The sequence below is a fragment of the Rhinopithecus roxellana genome, chromosome 12 (genome assembly GCF_007565055.1).
Source record: "Rhinopithecus roxellana isolate Shanxi Qingling chromosome 12, ASM756505v1, whole genome shotgun sequence".
NCBI classification, from domain to species: Eukaryota; Metazoa; Chordata; class Mammalia; order Primates; family Cercopithecidae; genus Rhinopithecus; species Rhinopithecus roxellana.
Genome location: NC_044560.1, coordinates 135,356 through 152,030, shown reverse-complemented (window position 1 = coordinate 152,030; position 16,675 = coordinate 135,356). Strand labels below are relative to the sequence as shown.

Sequence of the window (16,675 nt, the reverse complement as noted above, 5' to 3'; positions counted from 1 at the left end):
GGAGGCAGAGGTGGCGATAAACTGAGATCGTGTCACTGCACTCTGGCCTGGGCAATAGAGCGAGACTCCATCTCAAAAAAAAAAAAAAAAAAAAAAACAAGAAAAGAAAAAAAAAAGAATATGCATTAACACATTTCTAATACTGCCCTTTTTCTCCCCAAAAGAATTTGGGCAGACACTGGGCAGAGAAAGGAAGACCTGTGTGACCAGTCAAGGTGGCCTCCCGGCCCCAGCTCAGCCCCACACTTGTCCCTGGGCTCCCTCCTGCCTTACATGTTCTTGGCGTGGGCTCCTGAGAGCTGGGCTTAGGATCTGCCCTCTCCCCAGCCTGCATTCAAGCAGGAGCTGGTCATGTAGGCTGATCGTGCACCTGCCCATCTCCTTGCTAGTTCCGCAGAAGGTGCACATGGCTCTTCTCTGGCAAAACCTTGTGAAAGGGAGATGAAGCAGCCTTCAACCTTGCAAGGAGTTAAACTAATGGGAGCCAAAACACCTTTTTCTTACAATCGGACTTGAATCCTGGCTAGTCCTTGGAGAATCCAAAAGAATGGTGATAAGAGTGTTCCTGGGGCCGGGCGCGGTGGCTCACGCCTGTAATCCCAGCACTTTGGGAGGCCAAGGCAGGTGGATCACTTGAGGTCAGCAGTTCGAGCCCAGCCTGGCCAACATGGTGAAACCCCGTCTCTACTAAAAATACAAAAATTAGCCAGGTGTAATAGCACATGCCTGTAATCCCAGCTACACATGAGGTTGAGGCAGGAGAACTACTTGAACCCCAGAGGCGGAGGTTGCAGTGAGGTGAGCCACTGCACTCCAGCCTGGGCAACAGAGTGAAACTCCATCTCAAAACAAAAAAGGGGAGTGTTCTTGGACCCCCTCTATTTCTGGTCTCACTTTCGCTGTTGGTGGGTAACCCCCAGGTGAGCTCTCGGGTGAGTTAAGTTGACACAAATGTGACAAAAGTCAGACAGAACTGGGTTCAAACTCCACTTCTTCTACTTGTGTGACTTTGAGCAAATTACTCCACCATTCTGAACTTTAGGATCCCACTATGTAAGATGGGGAGACCAAGAGGGACCATGTTTATGTAAGCAGCGCCCCCTAGAGTTGTGTGACAAGGTGGCCAGGCCCTGGCACAGTTCTTTGGAGCTTGGGCTCTGTCTGGATTTGATCCTGGCTCTGCCACTTCTGAGCTGTGGGATCCCAAGGCAGGCTCCACACCTCTCCATGCCTTTGCGCCTCCAGCTGTCTAACGAGGAGAACGACAGTTCCTCCCTCACACGGTTGCAGGGCAGGTGCTTGACTTACAATTGGCACTCGATGCAGAGCCAGCAATACCTGGTGCAGAAGTTCAGGGCTTTCTCCCCATGGCAGTGGGTGGTGCCGAGCAGCTGGCCAAGAGGTCCCCTTGGTTGTGACTTCTTCTTCCTGTCTTCCTGCTCTCTCCAGGCCAAACAGTCCTTAGCTACGCTGACCAAGGATGTCCCCAAGCGGCATTCCCTCGCCATGCCGGGCGAGACGGTGCTCAACGGCAACCAGGAGTGGGTGGTGCAGGCGGACCTCCCGCTGACCGCAGCCATCCGGCAGAGTCAACAGACTCTCTACCACTCACACCCCCCTCACCCTGCGGACCGGCAAGGTGAGTCCTGCCCTGGCCTGGCCCCACCACGATTTCGAGGGGCTTCACAGGAGGCCATCCGACCCAGTGGGAGAGGCAGCTTCTTTGTTCACACTACAGCAGCTTAGGGGGTGTGGGGCAGAGACCTTGGGCTCGTGTAACTGAAAAATCTAAGAGATGGACAGCAGGCGTAGCTGGATCCAGAGGTTCAAACACTATTTTGGTCCCTCTGACCATGTCTCTCCATCTCTTAGCTCTGCGTACCTCCTTTTGGCCTCATCTTTAGGCTGTCTCTTTCTGCAAGAAAGTAAAATAGTCCCCTGCAGTTCCAGATGTTTAAGACCCTCACAGCTCAAGTCTTAAGAAAGAAAAACTATCTCTTCCCCCTGTGTCCATAGCAAATCCTAAAGAAAGAGTCTGATTGGCCACATCAGAGTCACATGGGCATCCTTTGGCAGGAGAGGCAGCAGAACTGCTTGATTGACAGCTCTGGCCAATCGCAGGGCATCCAGGAGGGGCTAATGTCAATGTCACAGGTGTTTGCTCCAGGCACTCGGCAGGGAAGTCTGGCCTCTGGGCAGCATCTGTACCCACTGCCCATGGAACAGGCTCCAAACTCCTCGCTGTCCTGTTGCACGTCTGCAGGCCACCTTGCTCTGTTCTCTATCCCTTCTGCAAGTAGGTGCCCTTACGTGATAGATGCAAGTTGTGATAGATGCAAGTTTGGTCATCCTCATCTACCTCTGCAGGGCCTCTCCTCAATGGAGCTGGCTCTGGTCTGGGAAAGCCTGGACAGGCTGACGGATCTGCCCTCTGGGCCCTTCCTCCTCCACAGTATCTGCCTCACATACAACCATCTCCATGCGTATTATCAGACACCCCCTCCTCCAGGAAGCCTTCCGTGCTCTCTCCCCTGTGTCGTCTATGCTTCTGTAAAGTTGCGTGCTCACCTGCGTCAGAGCACCTCTTACCCTACCTCAGATTTGCTATTGATGCATTTGTCACATGACTCCTCCCATCTGTCCAGTGCCTGGCACTGTGGTAGGCACATCATACATGCAGCTACTCTATGGGATTGGTACCATTGGCAGCCAACAGCAGCCAGTGCAGCAAGGGTGGGAGACGGTCACTGTGAAGGCGGCCGGCTAGGCTGGCCCTTGGCACTGCAGATGAGTCAGACACAGCCCTGACCCGTAAGGGGCTGGCAGGCTGATCAGGGAGAAGCCAGCAGGCCCTGCTATTGCCTGTCAGGAGTTCAGCTGGGGCAGTGTAGGTGAGTCATTGGGGTGAAGGGGCATAGACCCTGGATTCAGACTGCTGGGTTCAGCTCTGGCCCTGCTGCTTACTAGGGGCATAACCCATGACCTTGGCCAGGGTCCTCAGTTTCCCCATGTATAAAAGGGGCATTAGGCTCTTAGCACACAACGTACATTAACGGTGTTTGCTGAGACTTCCTCAACCTACTTCACGGGGCTTTCGTGAAGACGAAATGTGTAAAACTGCGGGAATGGGGCTGGGATCACGGTCAGAGCTGGGTAAATATTAGCTGCTATTCTCATTATCATCATCATCACCGTTGTTGTCATCATTGATAGGTGACACAGGGACTTTGAGAACCCAGACAGTAAGCAAATTCAGAGTCTTCCCCTCCCACTGAGTGGAGACAGCAGCCCTCCCTTTGCTGTCTGACCCAGGGTTGTGTGATTTTTTTGGGGTAAGGGTGGGCAGCTCTGGCCTTCAAAGTCTCAACTCAGAGCTGGAAGAGCTTATAATAAAACTGCCTGGGACCGGCATCCTCATCAGGCAGGGAAACTGAGACCCAGAGAGGGCCATCACTTGTTCATAGTCTCAGAGCCCAGCCGTGCAGCCAGCTGTCCTGGCTTCTGGTCCAGCCCCAGGGCAGCAGGAGGGCAGAGGTGCAGTTTGAAGGCAGACAGGGCTTGAGCAGTTTCTGCATCACGTAGAGGCGGCAGACTCCTGGTCATCCTCATCTGCCTCTGCAGGACCTCTCCTCAATGGACCTGGCTCTGATCTGGGAAAGCCTGAACAGGCTGATGGATCTGCCCTCTGGACCCTTCGTCCTCCACAGTATCTGCCTCACATACAACCATCTTCATGGGTTTTATCAGATACCCCCTCCTCCAGGAAGCCTTCCGTGCTCTCTCCCCTGTGTCCTCTATGCTCCTGTAAAGTTGGGTGCTCACTTGTGTCAGAGCACCTCTTACCCTACCTCAGGTTTGCTGTTGATGCATTTGTCACATGACTCCTCCCATCTGTCCAGTGTCTGGCACTGTGGTAGGCACATCATACATGCAGCTACTCTCTGGGATTGATACCACTGGCATCCACCCCCGTGTTACACATAACAAACCTGGCTCAGAGGGGCCAGGCAGGATGCTCAAGGCCACACAGCCTGTAGGGTAAACTCACCCTGATTGGAGTTGACTCCAAAGCCAGGGCTCCTTCAGCCACCAATCTTCTGTATTAGAGCATATGGCCATTGGCGGCAAGGACTGTCTTTTGCAAGGATGCTGCCCTACCTGCTGGCGTGCCGCCTGCACATAGTAGGTGCTTAGCCAGTCTTGTCAAACAAAAGATGCTTTCTCCATCCAGTGCCAATGCCTGCAGACAGGAGAGCAACCTGCTGGGGACTGGGAAGGGCTTCTGAGCTGTGGCTTCTGGTCTAGACCTTTCATTCAGCCACTATTTATTGAGTACCTACTATGTGCTAGGCACCATGAGCTCTGGGATTCAACAGGGTAAGACACCCAGGACGCCTGCCCTCCCAGAGCAGATGTTGTCAGTGTACAGATATGACATGTAAATACACTATCAAAGAACAAGCAGGCAGGGTGCCGTGGCTCACGCCTGTAATCCCAGCACTTTGGGAGGCCAAGGTGGGCAAATCATGAGGTCAGGAGTTCCAGACCAGCCTGGCCAACATGGTGAAACCCTGTCTTTACTAAAAATACAAAAATTAGCCGGATTTGGTGGCACACGCCCGTAGTCCCAGCTACTCGGGAGGCTGAGGCAGGAGAATTGCTTGAACCCAGGAGGCAGAGGTTGTGGTGAGCAAAGATCGCGTCACTGCACTCCAGCCTGGGCAACAGAGCAGGACTCTGTCTCAAAAATAAATAAATAAATAACAAGCAGAACAATGACAGATTGTAATTAGCACAAGGAGAGAAATCAACAGAAAACAGGCACTTTTTTGGGGGGATGGAGAGATGGAGTCTTGCTATGTTGCCCAGGCTGGTTTCGAAGTCCTGGGCTTACGCAGTCCTCCCTCTTCTCCCTCCCAAAGTACTGAGATTACAAGCAAGAGCCAGCATGCCCAGCCAAAAACAGGCGCTTTGATGAGAAACGACAAGGCAAAGTAGGGAGAGCTGATTACTGGGGAAGGCCTCCCGGGACAGACTGAGACCTGGAGGGTGACGGTGCCCCTGACGGGCAACAGGAATGGCAGAGACCAAGGCAGGGGGACATGACCTGTCTCAGGCAGTCAGAAGGCTGATGTGGCTCAAGCTGAGGCTGCTGGGGTAGGCAGGGCCATGGCACATCAGGCCGTGTTGGAGGCCAGGAGGAAGAGAGATGAGATGCTGGTGACTCATGCTCTGGTGTGTAGAGTGGAGTCGACGCGACCCACCAGGAGGCTGTGTGGTCTTCCAGGCAAGAGTCAGTGGTGGCAATGCAGTGGGAGAGAAGCAGGCAGATTTGGGGCAACGTTTTGGAGCTGCTGCTACTGATTGGATGTGGGATATGGGGGAAAGAGAGAAAGTGGTGGTGGCCTTTAGGTTTCTCATTTGGGAAACCGATTGGGGGCAGTGGTTAGGATTGCACCAGGTCTAGGAATGTCCAGGTGGTGGGAGCATATGAACAGAGTCACAGAGTACTCAAGTATTAATGCATCACGGTGCTCCTTAGAAATGCATTTATAAACATCAAGCACTTTCCTATATTGGACTTGGAAACGAGGAGACTTGAACTTGGAATGAGAAGAAGACTTGAAAACTTCCACGTCTTCTCCTCGTTCGTGCTGGTGGAGGAGGGTTCATTGGATCCAAAGGCTGTGGGTGGTTCTTCCCAGCAGCTGCTCTATGGGAATGTGTGGAGCTGTGGAGTAGGGGGTTGGAGAACCAGGCATGTCTCTTCCCCTTTCTACACCTCAGTGTTCCCATCTGCAGAACGGGGATGTTGGGTGGAATAGCCGCCAAGGCAGCACAGGCGAGGACATTCTCTCCATCCCTCACTCACCAGCTGTCCCTGCTTTCCAGCGGTCAGGGTGAGCCCCTGCCACTCCCGGCAGCCCTCTGTCATCTCCGACGCATCTGCCGCCGAAGGCGACCGGTCGTCCACACCTAGCGACATCAACTCCCCTCGACACCGGACGCACTCCCTCTGCAACGTAAGGCCAGCAGCAGCGGGGCCTGGGCCCCTGGGCCCTGCCCAGAAACCACAGGGGTGGGGGTGGCGGGGTGAAGCCATACTCGCTGTTTCCTCTCGTCCACCCAGGGAGCACTCTGGCGAATGCATTTCCTGTTCTGTTCTTTCCTTTTGCAAGAAGCGATGGATGTGGGGAGAAAAAGGAATGAGGCCCGTTTGCTCCTTGTGTCCGGGAGGGTGAGGAGAATCCAGAGGAAGTGGGCCTGGGTTGGCCGCAGGCGCAGCCTGGAACTCTGCCCCAGTGGGCCCTGTCTGGGACTGTGGGCTTCTCCTCCCACACGTTACCTTCCAGAGCTCAGGGCCTCCCTAGCACTGCCTCATTTCCCTTTAGAGCCAGCTCTCCATCCTGATCCAAGAGTCTTGGCATGAATTGCCTCTGGAGAGGCGTGTGAATATGGTCTAAGTTTATTTCCTTTGCTTATGTCATCAAACACTTTTGATTACATGCTGGGCACCAGCTCCTAGGAGGCAAAGGTCCTAGCTGCCTGGCTCTTGATGACTAGTAGGGCAGACAGATGGGCTCTGCAACAGTGAGGGAGTAAATGAAGATGGGTCGAGCTTCTGAGGACAGTCGGAAGCCATGTCGAGGCTCTAACATGAAATATTGGGGTCCGGGTGTGGAGACCACCTTGAATTTATGTTCTATCACACAGTTGGTAATGCAGAGGCTCCCCTCTGCCATATCCTAAAGACAGAGACATCATAGGGTTAGATCCTCAAATGCACAAGATGGCTTTTCCCAAAACACAGTTAATGCCACTTTATTAACCAGCGAAATAGATAATAAAAAAGAAATGAGGTGAACACATTGGACAAAACCATTAGTTGCCAATGACATGATTCTCTACCTGGAAAACTAAAGAGAATAACTTGAAAAGCTATTAGAACGAGTAATAAGCATGTACATAACAGTGTTGCTTGGAAATCAATGTGTAAAAATCAATCACTTTCCTATAGATGTTGATGGAACCATTTTTTTCAATCCACAATAACAATGAAAAGTGCATATAAAAATAGCTAAGACTAAAATTCAGAGAAGCTACCTCAGTCTGCTGAGGTGGGCGGCAGGGATTGCTGACCCAGGGACCTTAGACCGCCTCCTCAGAGTGGGAAGAAGGTCATTTGCAGCCTGGAGCCCTGCTCAAGGCTGGGATTCTCTTTTTTATTGTTTTATTTTATTTATTTTTGTGTGTGTGTGATGGAGTTTCACTCTTGTCACCTAGGCTGGAGTTCAGTGACGCAGTCTCCGCTCACTGCAACCTCTACCTCCCAGGTTCAAACAATTGTCCTACCTCAGCCTCCTAAACAGCCGACATGACAGGTGTATGCCACCACACCCGGCTAATTTTTGTATTTTTAGTAGAGATGAGATTTCACCATGTTGGCCAAGCTTGTCTTGAACACCTGACCTCAGGCGATCTTGAACACCTGATCTCAGCCTCCAAAGTGCTGGGATTATAAGCATGAGCCACTGCACCCAGCGGGAGTCTCTGTTTTATACTGGTGCTTTAAGGAAGCAGTATGTTCTTCTCTTGTCCCCAGGAGAGAATCCTACTGACAAAGGCTATCTTGACTAACAGAACCAAGGCAAGGAAGCTGGGCCACTGGAGAGGTCTCTGATATCCATTCCCTGATTCTGAAGGACCACTGTGGAATTACATCTAGAACCAGCAGTGTCCCTGCACCATTCTCATCCCAATTGAGAATACCTTCCTCCCGTGGCCATATTTTGCCTTCTCATGGTGGGCCCATGGGAACTCTGGCAGCAGAAATGCTGCTGGAAAAACCCCATTCTGCAGAAGGAGTTCTCCAAAGGCCTCTTGAATTGCACTTGACCCAGCCCTGGCCTTTTGCCCACCATAGCCTTGGCACACGCCTGCTGCCAGGAAATGGGTGCTTTGATTTGTCTGCATACAGGCGTTTCAGTGAGCAGGCCCCATTCTCTTTACCCATAGATTTGGCAAAGATGTTCCTATCCACAGTGGAACTATTTTAGCTGCCTTCAGAATGGGTTCTGTTTGCAAACCTTGAGACTACAGACTAAACTACCATTCATTAAATTCCCTCACTTCTTCAACCCCTTTTATCCCCCCATCTCAACAGGTGTGCACAAAGGTAAGCCAGGAAGAGCCCGAAAATAGCTACAGGTAACCCTTTGCCTTGGGCATCTGACCTCCACCAGCAAGAATAGTGCAGCCTGGACTAATGACTGCCTCATCCTCTCACCCTCTGGCCACTAATTTAGAGCAGAAGTAGGGACTCAGCATAGAGAGGTTGGAGAAGGTTGACGGACTTTGGCATTATGCTTGCAATTCCAGAAATAACCACCAGGAGTCAGAAATAACCACCAGGCATCTCCTTAGTAATGACTGTTTTGATCCAAAGGATCTGTGGGCTCCAGGCAGGACAGACTGATTCTGGGATGTAGTGAAGGCTTTTGTACCCCCGCAGGCTATTAAGGCTTCCCTCCGCACCCACCTAGGGCAGGGCTGGCAACACAATGGAAATGTCCTACCTGCCCATCCTAGGGACCTGTCTGAGGCTCCCTAGGAAAAAGGGAAGGAGCTCAGACCTCTTCTGGGGCAGCCCAAAGCTCAGGACCAAATGTGCATTACCCTGGAGCTCCTGCCTGGAAGGAGCACTGTGCCAGGAGAAATCTGACAGTCCCCAATTTGAGTTGTAGCTCTGCATCTAATTAGCTCCATGGTAGTGGACTGTCTGCTGCCTCTGTTGATATCTGTGAATAGGGCTAACGAGTCCTGCCTGCCTCTGCACAAACAGAGATTCACTGTGTTGGTTGTAGGGGAAGACAGAAGCTACATGGTCTCCTAAGTTTGTTTCTGTCCCAAAATTCTTTATTTTGTACTTTTTCTGTAAAAGTACATTTCTTTATGAAAAGCACCAAGTCTAACCAAGCTCTAGCTCTAAGTCAATGGACTGATGAGAACAGGAACTTAGATGCCCTGGAGTGGCTGATTTGTTGGTCAGAAGATGTTGGGGGTTGAGAGGCCAGACCAGGCAGGAGAGGACCCCAGGGCCTCTGGGGATATTCTAGGCCCCAACAATAAGCCATCTGGGGGTATCTGCTTCAGGAGATGGGAGGTGGGCTCCCCACCTCAGAGGCAGGGTGGTCCCTGAGGGATGGCATCCTTCCACGGAAGGCCCCACACTGCACGGGCCACCTCTGCTCTCCTGTGTCACATGTCTCTGCTGTTTCATCTTCCTCTTCTCCTCTGGCTACAGGGCGACAGTCCCGGCCCAGTTCAGAAGAACCTGCACAACCCTATTGTACAGGTAGGTGTGCCCTCCCTGGCCACTTGGGCCCTCCCTCCACCCCACCTTGACTACGACTTCACTCTCTGTTCCCCTCAGCCCACATCCATGCTGCACACCCAAGGTGAAGAGGATTTATGCCACTTCCAGAGTCTCAGGTGGGCTGGGGCCTGAGCCAGGCTCAGCACCTGGGCCCACCTGGCCCTGTGCCCTGCGGGGCTGTGGAGCTACTGAGTGCACACATGTCCTCTGTCCTGATGCCCTAGCCATGGCTTACCCTGGCAGCCAGCTCTATCTAAAATTCCCATTATTATTGAAAAGCTCATAGCCCAGGCAGTGGGCTCTTTGTGCTGCCAGAAACTTGATTCATTCTTAACGTTTTCGATATTCTGTCATCAGAGTGAGGAGGGGGCTGCAGGGAGGACAAACAGCGTGAATTTGAGGGTCTGCAGGGGTCTCCGAAGTCTTCTTTCTAGTCCTGGGGTCCCCACCTGTTGGTCTGCACAGCACCCATCTGCATTGGAGACCACCAGGGAAGTGGTTCAAATGCAGATTCCTGGGCCATTTGCCCTAGAGATTCTGATCCAGCGGGTACAGGTGCGGCCTGGAATTCAGGAAATCCCTAAGTATTTGGGGAACCATGAGTCTAGTCTAAGCTCCGCCCCAGTTATACATGATGCCACCATATGTCTTTGTGTGAAGCACTTGGCGGTTTGCAAAACTCTTCTGCAGATACCACCCAGATGCCTGTAGTGTCCCTAACAGGAGGGCAGAGTAGACCTTACCACCACCACCACCACCACCACCATCTAATATTGTTTTCCCACGTCACAGACAAGAAAACGTCTCAGAGCAACTGGGGTGCTTTCCAGGGTTCCACAGGTAGAGTCATGATCGAAACTGGAACCCGCAGTGGCCATACGGTCTCCTGTCCAGGGCAAGTGCCGAGCCCTTGTCCTCGGCTGACACAGGCTGCAGACTCCTCCGCATTTTCCGGGCTCTCCCAGGCCCCCTTGCCCATATCACTGTGTGCTTAGTGCCCTGACACGGCAGACAGGGCCTGTGGCCGCCTTTCCTCCCTATGGCCTCGCGTCGTGGACGTGACCACGGTCAGTGGCCGAGTGCATGGACATCCTCCTACAAGCCCTTAAGAAGCACCTGAAAGTTGTGGGAAAATTGAATTTAAACAATATTATTTAAACAATATTATTATAGTACAAATGACCACAGCTGCTCACATGGACTGAATGCCTGTGGTACACCAGACACCATCCTTAGGGTCTTTTTCTTTTTTTTTTTCTTTTTTTTTTTTTTTTGAGACGGAGTCTCGCTCTGTCGCCCAGGCTGGAGTGCAGTGGCCGGACCTCAGCTCACTGCAAGCTCCGCCTCCCGGGTTTACGCCATTCTCCTGCCTCAGCCTCCCGAGTGGCTGGGACTACAGGCGCCTGCCACCTCGCCCGGCTAGTTTTTTGTATTTTTTTAGTAGAGACGGGGTTTCACCGTGTTAGCCAGGATGGTCTCGATCTCCTGACCTCATGATCCGCCCGTCTCGGCCTCCCAAAGTGCTGGGATTACAGGCTTGAGCCACCGCACCCGGCCTTTTTTCTTTTTTTTTTTTTTTGAGACGGAGTCTCACTCTGTCGCCCAGGCTACAGTGCAGTGGCACGATCCTGGCTCACCACAGCCTCCGTCTCCTGGGTTCAAGTGATTCTCCTGCCTCAGCCTCTCAAGTAGCTGGGATTACAGGTGCCTATCGCCACACCCGGCTAATTTTGTATTTTTAGTAGAGACGGGGTTTCGCCATGTTAGCCAGGCTGGTCTCGAACTCCCGACCCAGGTGATCCACCCGCCTCGGCCTCCCAAAGTGCTGGAATTACAAGTGTGAACCACCATGCCTGGCCTGTTCTCAGGGTCTTTATCCTGTCTTTAGCAACATCCTCGTGGCAATCTTGGAAGGGTCTTACTGTTGTCCCTGAGAGCTTCTGTGACTGACCCATGTTTGCTCAGTGAATGAGGGGCTGACCTTGGCATTCCAGCCCTGGAGGTGGCTTCTCAACCATCCCAGCCCGTCCCTGACCCCACTGGCTTAAAGCTCAGAGAGGCCTTCCCTGCCCGGGATCCCATCCACTGCAGTCTGCACCCCAGCTAAGTTTGCCTTTCTCCTTCTCCCCCACCCTCTGCCACGTGGCTCCTGACTCCTCAGTCACTAGAGGATCTTGAAGACCAAAAACGGAAAAAGAAGAAAGAGAAGATGGGATTCGGCTCCATCTCCCGCGTCTTCGCCAGAGGGAAGCAGCGGAAGTCCCTCGACCCAGGCCTCTTTGATGGTACCGCCCCTGATTATTACATAGAGGAGGACGCAGACTGGTGATACGCGCTCCCCTGCGCCTGCTGCCTGCAGGCGTGTCTGTGCGTGTGGGTGTGCGTGGAAGCGAGCATGGGTGTGCATGTGGCCGTGCGTGGGGTGCGTGTGCACGTGTGCGCTGGCACACACGGGTGCTGGGTGTGGCCGAGCGCCTCTAACAAGCGAAAACACGAGTGTGAACCTCTCTCCCCTGCGTCGCCACCTCTGTAATTGATGTACATACCACAAACCGTGTGTGAACCTGTCAACTCTCTGTCGTCTTTGGAGCGATACCGTTGTGTTGTTATTTTTCTTCAATGTTCGGTTTTTCTTTTTTTTTCTTTTTGTTTGGTTCGTCGGTTTGTTTTTGTTTTTGTTTTTTCCCCCTTTGTCCTCCCCTCCTCCTTTTTATGAAACTTGAAAACTTGAAGGACTGCTGTGTATTTGTAAATAACAAAACTATTGTGCACTCCGTGCTTATAAATGTCCCTCGTCCAAACCGCTACTCTTGGAGCCCGTCTGGCAGAGGATGTGGTCTGTTTTTGATGTCCCCTCCCGCCCCCCCTGGTGTGAACGTGTGGAACCAGACCCTGTCCTGGGGGTGCGTCCAAGTCACTTTAACCACAAAACGCCATCGTCGTCAGGGTAAGGTCCGCTCTCCACAGAGACTCGGGAACCCGGCCAAGGGGCCTTGTCTTGGCTGGGTTTGTCAGAGGTCAAACGGGCTCTTTTAAACGGCCTACCAGTTTTTAAATTGCGTTGCCGTTTCTTTCTTTATGAAAAAAAAGAAAAAAGAAAATTGTTTCGTTTAATTTATTTGCACAAATGCTGAAAACTTATTCTATCTAAATTATTACATAAATATTGGAATGTCTATTTTTCCATGGGGTGGGCGGGAGGTGGGTGTCTCTGTTGACTTGTCTGTTCTGTTATCATGCTGCTACCCAACTGTGCAAAGTAGTTTAGGGTGGCCAGAACCCAGGGACCATTGGATTTCAAAGCTTGCTTTTTCTGTTCTCTCTTCTCTCTCCCTCTCTCTCTGTCTCTCCCATTCTCCTGCCCATGCATGAAAGTGTCCTCCACCTTCTTCCCACCCAGACCTCCCTCTGGGCCTTTCTCTATATATTTATTTATCTGACATACAGAACACGACCTCAGTGAGCAGCGTGCTGACAGTCATGATCCTCTTCTTTGGGTCTGTGTTTTGAGAGAGGTTGAGTTCAGGGCAAGACAGCCTGCCGCACATCCAAGGGTACGACCAGTGGGACCCTGGCCTGAGTCTGTTCCCCGAGGGGCCTCCAGCAGCATCTGTTCCTCCCTGCAGCTGTGTCTTTCTTGTCCTGGGTTTATGATGCAGGTGGGCCAGGCAGGTGTCATTAGGGGAGGCACCCACTTCAAGAGGAGGGCCACAGTGGGGACACAGAGTCCAATAACTGAGCCCTCCACCCTCCCCATTCTCGTTGGTTCCATCGTCCACACTTAGAACCTCCCAGGATCCCTTGGACTCTGTGCCCCAACTTGTCACGGCAGCCTGAGCCTACCCACCCCAGGAGAGGAGGGCTGGCAGGAACGTCTGCCTATTCCGGGGGTGGCGTTGTCCCCAAAGAGGCTTCACCAGCAAAGGAACTGTGTGCATTTTAATACTGGGGGACGGAGGACGTGTGAGCTGCTCAGCTAGGTCTGCCCAAGGCCTAAAACTCAATTTCCTTTTTCTTTTGCTTCTGCCCATCCTTAACAACTAACAGCTCAACCCACACCTCTAGACAACAGTAGTTGCGCTTTCTGCTAACGGTAACATTTTCAGCTCTTAAAAAGAAGCAAGGAGATTTTCAAATGCTAGAGTGTCTCTATCAGAAGGGATGGGACATTGTGTCCAAAGCCTCAAGAGCAAATCACACTTTCCTTCTGACCTGGTCCAAAGGTCAGCAAAGAGCAAGCAGGCAGAGGCCCTCCTAAGGACTTTTCTGTCCTCCTTTGGCCAAACTGTTTAACCGAGCCTAGGGGTGAGGGGGAGTGACCCGAGCTGGCACCTTTCTCCATGGAGAGAGATTTTAGAAAATACTTTTCTCGCCCATGAATTTCGTTTTTGGTTGATTTTTATTGTTTTCCCTTTACTTACAAGAAAATAAGATTGCAACCACTCCTGGTAATGATTTAGTAGTTCCTTTTCATTTCAGTTTTTGTAAATTAGGAGATAATTCTAAGAGTTACTAAAGGATGATTTATTTAAGAGAACTACGTCAAATAGCGAATGAGTTATGGGTAACATTAGATGAAAATAACCTTTCCCGTGGGAAAAGGTATCTCGAAGGCATGGATGCAAATATAAAATATTAAAAAAAAACTAAATAAAGCTTATTTTAAAATATTATCGAATTCTATGTTATTTGATTGCTTCTATTTGGCTCCGGGTGGGAGGCTGTGCCCCTCTGGGAGGCACAGGCTGGCATGACCTGCTCCTTGGACTTCCAGGGCTGGGTTCTGGGAGGGGGGGATGGGAGGGGCTGAGGAAAGCTGGCTGGATTCGGGGCCCTTGGGGGGCCGAGCCGGGGTAGCCTCCCAGAAGCATCTCGCCTCTGCTGCCCTGACTGTAATTTGGAGGGCTGCCCTGTGGTCCAAATGCACCACCCCCCACCTGGCACCCTGCATTGTGGAGCTTAGTGGCCCCAGTCAGCTTTCATCTGCTTCCTTCTCCCCCTGAGCTCCTTCCAGAGGCCCCAGAGGAGCCTGTGCGTTGGGGCACGTTACTTCCTGCAGACCTCAGTGGGCCTCTGCACGTCCCATGATCCCACCCTCCCTGGAGGACCGAGAGGAACTTCAGGGAGACAGAGAGGGAGCCACAGGCTTCCTTGATTGAAGCCAGAGTGAGCCAGGCTTTTCCTAGCCCCAAGAGAACTCCCCAGATAAAAAACTCAGGCCTCCCCCAGCGAGACTCCACTGTATGTCCCAAGAAGAGGATACCCAGGTTACCCCAAAGCCTGACATAATCAGTACCCTCAACCTCTATCTCCCAACTGAAAAAAGAGTTCTCCCCAGCAATAAGACTGATGGAGGACTGGCTTTTAAGTCCCCTCCCACCTCTGCAGGAAGAAAGCATAAAGCTATGTAATACAGAGAGCATGCTGAGGTTAAAATTGAGCCGCCAGTGAGTGAGGATGCAAGTGGATGTGGTAGGATTGGGAAGGCCGGGAAAGCCCTGGGTGACAAGGAACTTAGGGCCATCTACCCCAGCAGTTCTCAGCCTGACCACACCTTAGGGGAAAAAAATACTCATGCCAGGCCATATTCCTGGAATCGAAGTGTATTTAAATCTCCTCTGGTGATTCTAAAGGGTTGCCAGGATTAGAATCGCTGAGCTGATCTGAGGAGGGCAAGTGTGGCCACACGCATGCCCCTACTCTCCTCTCCCTGGCCCCATGCAGACATCACAAATCAATTGAAGAGCTCTTCCTGCCTATCCCAAAGTGGCCTCTGATTTCTCACTTTACATAGCCTCAGATAGCCACGGCCAGTCAATCGCAGTTGGCATACAAGAATAAAGCCTTTTTGCCCTCTCAAAATGAACCCCATCTCTCATGCTGGACACATGGCAAAAACTTTGGCCCAGAGAGGAATGACTTGGCCAGCATCCTAGCCATTGTGCCTCATCCTGGGACCTTCTCAAAAGCCAGGCCACACCTTATTTGGGTCTTCGTAGCTCCACTCAAAAGCCACCGTACCTCCTTCGTTAAAAGAATCTTCTGGGCCGGGCGTGGTGGCTCAAGCCTGTAATCCCAGCACTTTGGGAGGCCGAGATGGGCAGATCATGAGGTCAGGAGATTGAGACCATCCTGGCTAACACTGTGAAACCCCGTCTCTACTAAAAAATACAAAAAAAAAAAAAAAAAACTGGCCTGGCGAGATGGCGGGCGCCTGTAGTCCCAGCTACTCGGGAGGCTGAGGCAGGAGAATGGCGGTAAACCCGGGAGGCGGAGCTTGCAGTGAGCTGAGATCCGGCCACTGCACTCCAGCCTGGGCGACAGAGCGAGACTCCGTCTCAAAAAAAAAAAAAGAATCTTCTCCAGGGAGGCTGAGGAAGGAGAATGGTGTGAACCCGGGAGTTGGAGCTTGCAGTGAGCCGAGTTTGCACCACTGCACTCCAACCTGGGTGACAGAGTGAGACTCCATCTCAAAAAATAAAAATAAAAAATAAAAAAAGAATCTTCTCCAGGACCTTGCTCCAAATGGTCCAACTTCAAATGGTACCTATTAGTCAGAAATTGGAGTACGGCTGCCCAGAGCATCCAGGGCCAGCATACCAGCTGCACAGGTTGTGCACTGCATTACTGCAGAAGGTGTCATTCTCCAGGCTACCACATGAACGGTGTCCTGGTTTTTCAGTACACAACCTGCATGACTGTACTCAGTGGCCCGTCTGTGTGCTCCTCCTACCCACATTGGCAGGCTAAAACAGCTGTAACCAATAATAACAACAATAATAATAGTATCTAACATTGGTTAGGCATTTACCACAGGCCAGGGTCCATGCTGTGCAATTTACACATATTAACTCAGTTAACCCTCCCAACAGCCTGTCACTGATGAGAAAACCAAGGTTGAGTAACTCATCTGAGGTCATGGAGCCAGGAGACAACTGAACTGGGCCTCAAACTATGGAGTTTTGGCTACAGAGTTTGTGCCCTGAACCACTCCACCATCTGAGCAGTGAGGGGCTGCTACCAAGCAGCTGGGCCTTCTCCCTGGGGGGGGCATCTTCAGAGCGTCATCTGGGCCTGGTTTCAAGGCCCCTCGCCCACCGGTAGCCTCTGACACAGCCTTGCACTGCCTCACTTTCGTGACTGAGTCTATTTGCATCAGCCTTTTCCCCGCCGGCCCAGAAAGCTCACCCCTAGAGAGGAATCAGCAGGGGAATCAGAGCAGAAACCGGCTGCTGTCCAGCACCAGCTCTCCCTTCCTCTTCTTGGCCAAGTCAGAAACAGAATTGCCTCCACTGGCCC

General features: G+C 51.9%; 1 protein-coding gene across 3 annotated transcripts in view; it reads left to right on the top strand.

The window, feature by feature from the left end:
- The window catches only part of KAZN (kazrin, periplakin interacting protein), a 518,556-nt gene that overhangs the window by 455,116 nt on the left and 46,765 nt on the right, over positions 1 to 16,675 (top strand). For 2 of the 3 annotated variants that reach the window (XM_010378254.1, XM_010378255.2), the window contains exons 5-8: positions 1,450 to 1,639; positions 5,893 to 6,023; positions 9,305 to 9,355; positions 11,538 to 11,661. In XM_010378254.1, coding sequence (XP_010376556.1) covers positions 1,450 to 1,639; positions 5,893 to 6,023; positions 9,305 to 9,355; positions 11,538 to 11,661 — 496 coding nt within the window. Of the gene's footprint in view, positions 1 to 1,449; positions 1,640 to 5,892; positions 6,024 to 9,304; positions 9,356 to 11,537; positions 14,048 to 16,675 lie in introns of those variants that run through there. The other variant, XM_030913276.1, reaches the window with a different exon arrangement.